The sequence below is a fragment of the Palaemon carinicauda genome, chromosome 8 (genome assembly GCF_036898095.1).
Source record: "Palaemon carinicauda isolate YSFRI2023 chromosome 8, ASM3689809v2, whole genome shotgun sequence".
Classification (NCBI taxonomy): domain Eukaryota; kingdom Metazoa; phylum Arthropoda; class Malacostraca; order Decapoda; family Palaemonidae; genus Palaemon; species Palaemon carinicauda.
Genome location: NC_090732.1, coordinates 99,380,578 through 99,391,440, shown reverse-complemented (window position 1 = coordinate 99,391,440; position 10,863 = coordinate 99,380,578). Strand labels below are relative to the sequence as shown.

Genomic DNA, 10,863 nt, shown 5'->3' with positions numbered 1-10,863 from the left:
AATCAGATCTTCCTGGACAGTTCCATCCTGTTCGTAATACTAGGCATGGAGTTTGTTCTAATAATCGGGCCTTTTCCATCATGAGGCTCAATACTACACAGTATTCAAGAAGTTTTATTCCAGCTGTGACCAAGTTGTGGAATGATCTTCCTAATCGGTTAGTTAAATTAGTAGAACTTCAAAATTTCAAACTCGCACCAAATGTCTTTATGTTGGGCAGGGTTACATAAGCCCTTTTATAGTTTATACATCAAATATCTGTTTTAATGTTATTAATGTTTTTAAGATGTTTCCTCACTGGGATTTTTTTACCTGTTGGAGTTCTTGGGCTAATAGCATGTTGCTTTTCCAACTAGGACTGTAGCTTAGTTATTATTAATAATAATAATAATAATAATAATAATAATAATAATAATAATAATAATAATAATAATAATAATAATAATAATAATAATAATAATAGAGACTGTCTTTACAGCTTTATGTTAATCAATCTCTAAAACATAGACTGGGTAACAATTAATTTCCTGCTTCTTTCCATAATTCTCACTAATTTTTAATGGGAAGATTTAGGAATAACGATACCAAATTCCCAGCTCATCTTGTTTTATTTTTATCGTGACCTAATTGTCGAATGATCATCCAAATTACATAGATATAATCGTTAGATTCGTTAGCTCTAGATACAGATTATATTTTGTTGAACACGTTTAAATACCGTTCGTTTCATGGTTTATTTTTCACATATCAAACTCTTTTATACAGTTTATTCTATACTGCTCGATTTTTTATCCTTCTTTGGGAATTCCCTATTGGACCACGTGAGATTTTAGCATACTGCGTTTTCAACTATGATGGCAGCCGTGGTTGAATTGATGGTGTTAATGATAATGCTAATGATAATGATTATGTTGATAATAGCAACCGTGGCAGTATTTAACAATAAAATGAATCTATTGTATTCTTCCCAAGATATCTAGAACGGTCTTCTTATTAACTATATCAAAGTAATGGAAGGTTATCAAATTTTGCTAAGATTGCTTCCATGTCAAATGTGTTCGATTCTTATCCTCATAACAACAACTTGGTTAGTAGATTGATATCTCCCCATCAGGCTCTTGATGGCCACTTTAAAACTGGTATCCATCAGATTCTTTCTTTGAAAACTGGATCAAGGACGTCTTCGGTAAAGAACATCAATATCCCCTTAGATATGTGTATGTGGGTGCCCAGTATAATTCCGTCATTGCACGTAGAATAGGTATCCCATAAAAATCTGTTTATAATTTCAAGGAGTCCTTACTCTTTTCCTATGAATATTTACCGTAGAAAATTTTCTGGGATGTTCATTCTCTTTATTTGTGACCATTAAGCACATGCAGCCGTCATTTATGATAGAGGTATGCCTTATCAGAAGAGTCCGTTTTAAGGTGTTTCACACAATTTTGTTAGAAGATTTTCTGGAGCGAAAAATATACAGTAATAAGGTAGAGGCGAATAACAATTTATGTCTTTGAACATATTAACCTATCGCATCCTTATATCAACTTTGGTGTAAGAGAACAAAGAATGGAAGAAATCTCAATTGACATAGTGGCCAATGACTAATTTTTTTCTTTTTTTTTTTAGAGACAAAACTCTTGATTGGCAAATTGCGTTAAAAATAAAATTCTTGCAAGATATCAAGCAAAACGGGGTTTAAACCGAATAAAGAAAAATTGATATAATAACAGTTATGTATAAAATTCAACATTTAGAAATTTATTAAATAGTGTTAAAGAAAATATTAATAGTCCAGTGAATTAAAATATTTGGTAAATTGTATGCAAACCTGAAGGTTGTTAATCGAAAGGATATCTGTTAGGCTATAATTTTCAGTCAATGGAAAAAATATTGGAATTTAATTAAATACACTGAGAAAATAAGAAAATATCCAATTTAATCAGAGACAAATCAATAGCATAAAAAAAGGCATCGGGTAAATTTGCTTCAATTATTATTGAATTTTTACATCAATAATGCCTTTTTAACAAGTCGTTGATGGGTTAATTCATACGGAGCAATTAAACGAGAAGGACAAAATAGTGTTATTTTTACACTAAAAAGACAAGGAATAGATTTTCATTTATTGGATGATCACTAATTCCGTGATTAGATAACGGTTACAATATTACCCCCACTACTACCCCTTTCAATTATCTCACTCTTGATTTCAAGTTTTTTCCTCACTCATTGTCCCATTAATTAAGGAATATTTTCCAATAAGTCCTTGATAAATGATTTATGAAGACTGATATCATTGGAGTTTTTCCAACTTTTTATACTGTCAGAAATTAATTAAATTTGAAATACGTGCAAGATATTAAGTGCTTGAATGCATGGTCTTTATATACTGTATATATATATATATATATATATATATATATATATATATATATATATATATATATATATATATATATATATATATATATATATGTGTGTGTGTGTGTGTGTGTGTGTGTGTGTGTGTGTGTGTGTGTGTATATATATATATATATATATATATATATATATATATATATATATATATATATATATATATATATATATAGCAAAATACTTCCAGCTCATACAAAAACTGTGCCCCATACAGTACTTGAGGTCATTCATTAATGCAGATTAAATAACTTTCATAAAAGCTTTATTCTATACAATCAAAACCAGGTGCGTCCACTTTTCGTTGTACGTCTTTTTATTGACTTTAAGGAAATTCTCTGGAATTCATTGAGAAGCTAAAAAAAATCCTTGATAACAGATTGCGAGAGAACGATTTGATGATGTGATGAATGAGAAAAAAAGGAACTACACATTACAGGTATGGAAGATGAGTGGGAATCAATAGTTATTAAATCATTAATAGATGAAGAAGAACACGAAGAAAGATAACAAGATGGAGAGCAATCCTATTATGGGAGGTAGAGTAGAAGGTATTTGTATGATAGTAGAATCTTTTAAGCCTCGTCAATTATTCATTACTTATTTCTTTCATGTAATGTGGATCAACAAAATTTAATTTCATCAATATCATCTGCTCCTTCTAACTTTTCTAAATTTCCTGGAAAAAAAGCTTCTCGTTAAGTATTCCAAACTCATCCAAACGACCCTTCTGCCGGAGTATCAAGGGGCGATTCATAGCCTATCACATTGTATCACATTGCCGACGTCATCCACTTTGCAACATCTCATCAAATAGGCTTTCTAACTTCATCATTACCAATTTTTATTAAAGAAGAGAGAGAAGCTGGATGATGAGGTCCCAGTTTTCTTTTTAGAGAGAGAGAGAGAGAGAGAGAGAGAGAGAGAGAGAGAGAGAGATTCACATTCACATGCATCTTATTGTCTTTTTAGTTGAACAGCCAGGAGAAGGATTATAATCCCCCTATATTGTCTCTGCATACTTACTGATATTTTATAATATAAATTATAAAGATTTATTGTTCTGTAGAAGGAAGTACAGAGCTTTATGTATGAATAGTGAGTATATATATATATATATATATATATATATATATATATATATATATATATATATATATATATATATATATATATATATGTGTGTGTGTGTGTGTATATATATATGTATATATATATGTATGTGTATATATATATATATATATATATATATATATATATATATATATATATATATATATATATATATATATATATTATATATATATATATATATAAAGAACAGTATACTGTCCACCCTCACTTTTCGTGGGTTCATTCTTCGCGATTTTGTTTGTTCGCAATACAGAGAACCATATAACCTATTGAATAAAAAATGCCATATTCGCGGGTTTGCGAGGATTACTCTCGCCTTCCGACGATTTCATACAGCCCGCGCTCCATGGCACCCAGCTCACATCACGCCACTTCCTTCTTTGTCGATCACAAGATCCCATCTCACACTGACTTGGCCTCAGTTTTGCATGGTCTCTCCTGGGGTTTGCATCTCCCCCTTCAGTCCCTTTTGAGCAGAATAAAATTTTCATGTAAAAAAAGTGATGCATTTTTATACAGTGGTATATACATTTACAGTATATTACCCAGTAGTTGTAAGCACTATACAGGAGTGTGATTCTCTACAGAACTGCGAAAAAGACAACGCATCAGGAATTGTGTCATGGTTCAAGACTGCTGTGTAGAACTTAGTATGAAAATGGTTAGAGGTCTTTGTGTAAAATATGTACACTTACTTAATCTTGTACATATGCTACATATGCTGTACTGTACAATATATAAAAGTTAGCTACCTGTACGATGGGTGGTCAAACAGTGTGAGTTTTCCGATCAAAAGCAGCAAACACCTACAGTGCAGTTAGCTATACAGTATCAGTGAGTGTTATATTATATAGCAACAACGGGTTTTTGCTTTTATAAGTGTCCCGATGACTACTGTAATGTACTGTACTGTACTGTAGCCTTACCATATCAAGTGTGTAGTGCACAAGTGTGCACAATAAATGTCTTCATTTAGTTACAAAATACTTATACCGTGATAGAAATCAAGTAAAAACAATATTAGTCAGTGACTGGTGTGTTAATCAACTGCCTGTAAGCAATGGACAGGGAGTTGATAGGGTTAGGAGTTTTTCCACTGTAGGACAACATGCATTCGTGGATTCACGTTCTTTGCGCCTGTCTTTGTTACCTAACCCACTCAAAGAGCAAGCGCTGACAGTATACTGAAATAGGAGGGTCTAAGCACAATCATGTTTAGTACATTTGGGAAGGTGTAGAGTTAAGATGGGTTATTGCCTCTTGTGACAAAAAGCTACATGGATGGGCGATAGAGTACAATTGTGTTAATTCAAATATACCAAGAGAAAAAGTTTAAAAAGTCAATGCCTATGATCCAAGACTCGAAAAGGAGAGTCAAATGGTGTATTTTTGTAGAGTGCATCTGTGAGAAGTATGGAGAATATGAAGTGGTGTTGGTGCTTTGTTATTGAAAAGGAAACCATATAATAGAAACAGTTGACAATATTGGTTGTCATGGAGTTCCTAGAGTAAAAGAAAATTGAAATTTAATTACAGAGGGTGAGTTTGATAGGAAGAAAGGGAGAAGAGGATGTGAAAAATAGGGCTAGGGCTAAACAAAAATCGGTAAAAAATTAGAGGTAATAGATAGTGAAGGAATAGGTAATCAAAATATTGAGTGTTCAGATAAGAGCATAAAAGTTTTTTTTTTTTTTTCAGAATAATGGGCTAAATATAGGTGCAGTTGCATTGAAAAAAGAAAATCGTGTTTAAGCACTCAGGATAATGGACATTGTATTTAAAAGATAGTAAGAAAGTTACACAGGGCAAGAAATAAGAATAAAGGAGTAAAGCCAGTCGAAGAATTTGTCGAATAATAAATAGAAAATTTTTCAACATCGAAATAAGCGAATGAACTTAAGAAAAGGATGTGAAAGGAGGTTCTGTTAGTCCGGGATGATGGAGTAAGTGTTTTGAAGTTTCGTTTAATGTTATAGATCAGTGGTTCTCAAACTTTTTCATGAGCGACCCTATTTGAAACATTTCATTCCTTCACGACCCAGAGTAAAGTGAAAAGAAAGAAAACATGCAATGATATATACACTTTATTTTGGAAAAAAAAATAATGTGTACAGCTTTTCATTAACAAAACTAAACTAGTGGGATTTATGGCACTGCTTTTCCTTTTCACAAAACTAAACGAACAGGATTCATGGCACTGCTTTTCGTTCCCAAAACTATATTAATAGAATCCATGGCACTGCTTTTAATTCACAAAACTAAATTAATAGAATCTATGGCACTGCTTTTAATTCACAAAACTAAATTAATAGAATCTATGGCACTGCTTTTAATTCACAAAGCTAAATTAATAGAATTCATGGCACTGTTTTTCATCCACAAAACTAAATTAATGGGATCCATGGTGCTGCTTCTCGTTTACCAGTTTGTCAAATCGTGGAATCATTGTCGTAAGGCTGCATCTCATATCATGCTCGGGGTTAAGCTTGTTCCTCGACTTATTTTTCATATGAGTCAGAGCCGAGAAACCTTGCTCGCAAAGGTATGTTGTTACAAATGGGAGCAACACTTTCACCGCCTCAACTCCTACTATAGACTTCTCTTTCTTTACCTGAATCCAGAATTCAGAAAGAGATACTTCCTTGAAGAGGTCCTTCAAAAAATGTTCATTTTGAACCTCAATAAGTTGCTCTGGGAGTCCTGGAACGCTTTCTGGCAGGTCTTCAACATTTATGTTGAAAGGATTTCTCACCCACGACTGGGTTCGAATGTGTTCTTCTGGAATGCGTCTGTCAAACTCTGCCATCAACTCAGTCAAGTGTGGTACAATAAAAATTTTGGCATCATTCTGAGATGTCTCCTCCCACATCTCTAGAAATTCTGCCACACTAGGAAAAGCTGCAAATTTCCCTCGCTTCACGTTGCTTAACCACAGTTTTAGCTTGCATTTGAAAGAAGGCAGATTTTCTGCAACTCCAGCAATTGTCTGGTTGCGGCCTTGCATGCTGATATTCAGATTGTTGAGTGCAACAAAAATGTCATTGAGATACCCCACTTGTAGGAGCCACATCTTGTTCACCAATTTGTTCACTAAGCTGCATTTCTTTTCAATCAGGAATATTTCCAACTCATCCCGAAGATCCAGTAGTCGTCGTAGTAATTTTCCTCTTGAAAGCCATCTGATGTTTGAGTGGAAGACGAGATGCCTGTGTTCTGCGTCGAAATCGGCACATAACTGCTCGAACAACCGAGTATTCAGTGCACTAGTTTTGATGTAGTTGACAATTTGAACTGCTTCGTTCATCACTTCGTTCAGTCCAGGTGACAGGTTTCGACCAACCAGATTTTCACGATGTAGCAGGCAATGCACTACGTTAACCATGGGATTAACTTTTTTTACAAGTGCTGTGAAGCCTTTTCGTGCCCCAAGCATCGCTGGTGCTCCGTCAGAACAAATGCTGAAGCAGTTTGTCCATGAAAGTTCTTCCTCTTTCAAGAACTGGTCAACAATTTGAAAAATATCTTCTCCTGTAGTGGTTGTTGGCAATGCACGACAAAAGAGAAACTCCTCTTCCAGATCTACTGGCCCCTCATACTTAACATAAACTAACAGTTGGGCGTTATCACTTACGTCTGTCGACTCATCTAGCTGCAAGCTAAAGGCTCCCTTGGCCTTGATGCGATCTACTACTTGGTGTTTGATATCAAGCGACATGTCCACTATTCTCCTGTGCACAGTGTCATTTGACAACGGGATAATTTCCAGTTTTCTTGCTACGTCTTCTCCACACACCGTTTTTACCATGTCAATGGCTGCAGGCTTGACGAGATCTTCTCCAATAGTGTGTTGTGCTTTCTTGTTTGAAATTCTCCATGCAACCTTATATGATGCCAATGTGGCTTGCTTCAAAGCCACTACTGCTGGATTGTCAGGTGTCTCGAACCTTTGTCGTTTCAGAGCAGCTTCTTTTCTTTCAAAAAAAGCTCTCTCTTGGAGAGCATGTTGAGGGTGCTTTAAAGTCAGATGTCTTTTCAACTTATTAGATTTCAGCGACTCATTTGACGGAACTTCGCAGCAGATAACACACTGAGGCTTGATGATTCCATGATCAACGATGTTTGTGAATCCGAAGTCTAGGAAGGCATCCTTGTATGATCGTTTCGCCATTCTGAAAATAACAAAAACAGACTCTGTAATTTACAAATGGTATGTAAAAAGAGACAGACACAGACAAAAACAGAGAGAGACAGACACAGACAAAAACAGACAGAGAGAGACAGACACAGACAAAAACAGACAGAGAGACAAAAACAGACAGAGAGAGACGAAAACAGACACAGACAGACAGTCAGACACAGACAGAGAAGACACAGACTTGCAATGTTTTCATCTCTTGCCATTGTAACTCGGGCGAAGCCGGGTATCCCTGCTAGTTATTATTATTATTTAGTAAATATAGTAAGTAGTATATGAAATAAGATATTATATAATTATACAACACACACACACACACACTCTACTCACACAAATGACTGCAAACGGCACAACCTCCCTCGCCTGCGGTCGGTGGAAAATAGACACCGCGCGCGAGCATACACGGGCCCACTGCCAGTCCAACATACGCGTTTGATACAGGAGTCTTTCCTGTCAGAGACACCATTACATGGGGCCCAGGAGATGGAGGAGGGGGAAAGATGAACATACATAACAAAAGTAATTTGTGGTTAAAGAAGAATAATTCAATTAAGCAACTGAAATACATTGAAACACTGAGAGCATGATAATGTTCCTGTGTCCCTGCGACCCATCAAAATTGATCTCGCGACCCAACTTTGGGTCGCGACCCATAGTTTGAGAACCACTGTTATAGATGGATGAAGGACAGTGTTGAATAATTCAAGAATGTAAGTTATCAACTCTAGTTTGAGAATCCTTGTAGAATTACATGTTGAAGATCTAAGAATACCAATTTAAAGTTTTTTAGTATTGAAAGACAGCAGGAGGTGATTGGTGAACAAGAAAATTGTTTTGAAGGAAGTGGTGAAAGGAATAAATATTTCATTTTGTGAAGATAATGATGATAAAGACAACTGTAAGAATTGTAGGGCATATTTGCTTTCCTCTTTTTTAAGGAAGATCCATGGCAGCATTTTGATGTAAAAAGTAATACAAATAATTGGAGGACTGAAAATGTGGGCACACTATGTGTAGACAATGAATAAGATATGTGTGGATCAAATGTTTACTATAAAAGTATATATACATACATACATGCATGCATATATATATATATATATATATATATATATATATATATATATATATATATATATATATATATATATATATATATATATATATGTGTGTGTGTGTGTGTGTGTGTGTGTGTGTGTGTGTACATATACAGTAATTACACACATATACATACATATATATACGTATATATATAATGTATATATGTGTATAAATGTATATATATATATATATATATATATATATATATATATATATATATATATATATACACACATTTGTACACATACACACACACACACACACACACACACACACACACATATATATATATATATATATATATATATATATATATATATATATATATATATATATATGTATATATACGTATATACATATATATATATATATATATATATATATATATATATATATATATATATATATATATATATATATGTGTGTGTGTGTGTGTGTGTGTGTGTGTAATTACTGTATATATATATATATATATATATATATATATATATATATATATATATATATATATACATATGTATATATATATACACACACACACACACACATATATATATATATATATATATATATATATATATATATATATATACATATTAGTACAGTTGGTAGAGGGGGTCTGCGTGCACCCCCCGGAAATCAATTTCTAATTGGTGTCTTCCTATGGGGAAAAATGTGTAGAAAACGGTTTGCTATGTTAAAAATTTGAAATATTGTCCCACGTGCCTTTTTTATGCAAATTAAGCCGCCATTACATGAAAATACTAAAATCGCTATAACTCCGCCAATACAACAGATAACTGCAAAAATAAGGTGTCTAGACCCAGGTTTTGAGGGTCTAGCATCAATATAAGACCAGTCTCATAGTGACCACATGTGTTCCTGACATGTAAGATATGCAAATTAGTGCCGCCATTACTGAAAAACCTATTTTTACCATATCTTTGCAAATGTTATAGCAATCGTGAAGAACGTGTTGCCTGTACTCGTATTTTAAGGGTGAAAGAACATCATAAGACCAGTCGTTTTTTCATCACAAGTGTCATTTGCACATTAAGAAGAAAAAAAAATTAAGATATAGATGCTTCTGGAAATCATTTAAATGTTCCCTGTCATCACAAGCTTCAATCGTCATCACTTTCATCGCTGTCGAAGTCAAATGAATCTGTTTCTTCGTCTTCGCAATTATCTTCTGCTTCCTCCTGATCATCAATAGTTTCAAGGAGATCAACTAGTGAGGTAGGTAGTACTGGACCACATGACCACAATGGTTCCAGCATGCCTTCTTCTGTCTTTATCCATCCCTGGCCCTCGTCGTAGGGGTTTGGCTTTTCACAAATGGGTTCGTTAGCTCGTTTGTACAAACAAACCCGGTGGTTCACACGCTGGACATGGGGCTTCAATGCTGAAAGACATGGAGGGAGGCGAGCAAAGTCCACCTTAGATTTCAATGTTAATTTTTCATTTTCTCCTACCATCTTTCGAAGCATCTTAGATCGGACGGCATCCACAGACAAATCACGACTTTGGCTGTACATCAAGCAAGTGAATTGTTCTAACTGGTTCAACATTAGGCCATTTATGCTCCAGTCATTCCCAAGTTCTCTGAACACCTTGTGGAATCTCGGGTTCTTCTCAAGCTTTTTTAGTGGACCGACCTTCCCTTTTCCTTTGAAAGCACTGGTACAATCCTCCCCAGTGAAGACATAGAAGCCAAGAAGGGTAGCACAGTAGTCCTCCCCTAATGATTGTGCAAGCTCAGATACATTGATGAGCTGACGTTGCTTTCCTGATCCTGTATCACGGTACACAGTCAGTTTGATAGCATGGGCATGGTAGAGTAGAATCACGAAGATATCCGTGTCAGGGGTTCTAACCACAGCATTCTTGTAACCAAGAGCAGCAGCATGATGTAGGTACAACACCACTCTCGTATCTGTCTCTTCCTGGTTACTGTATATAGTGGGCATCTCAAGCACCTCGACCTGAAACAAAAAAGGTCATTGAGCATATTT

At 34.6% G+C, this 10,863-nt stretch overlaps 1 protein-coding gene across 1 annotated transcript; it reads right to left on the bottom strand.

The window, feature by feature from the left end:
- Positions 1-5,941: 5,941 nt before the first annotated feature.
- On the bottom strand, positions 5,942-7,720 carry LOC137645381 (zinc finger BED domain-containing protein 5-like). Its single transcript, XM_068378188.1, has one exon. It carries the CDS (start codon positions 7,718-7,720, stop codon positions 5,942-5,944), a length of 1,779 nt encoding a protein of 592 aa, XP_068234289.1.
- Positions 7,721-10,863: the final 3,143 nt, after the last annotated feature.

Bases quoted from the DNA above. Each gene is read 5' to 3' on its own strand.
- LOC137645381 (XM_068378188.1), bottom strand. From the start codon at position 7,720: ATGGCGAAACGATCATACAAGGATGCCTTCCTAGACTTCGGATTCACA.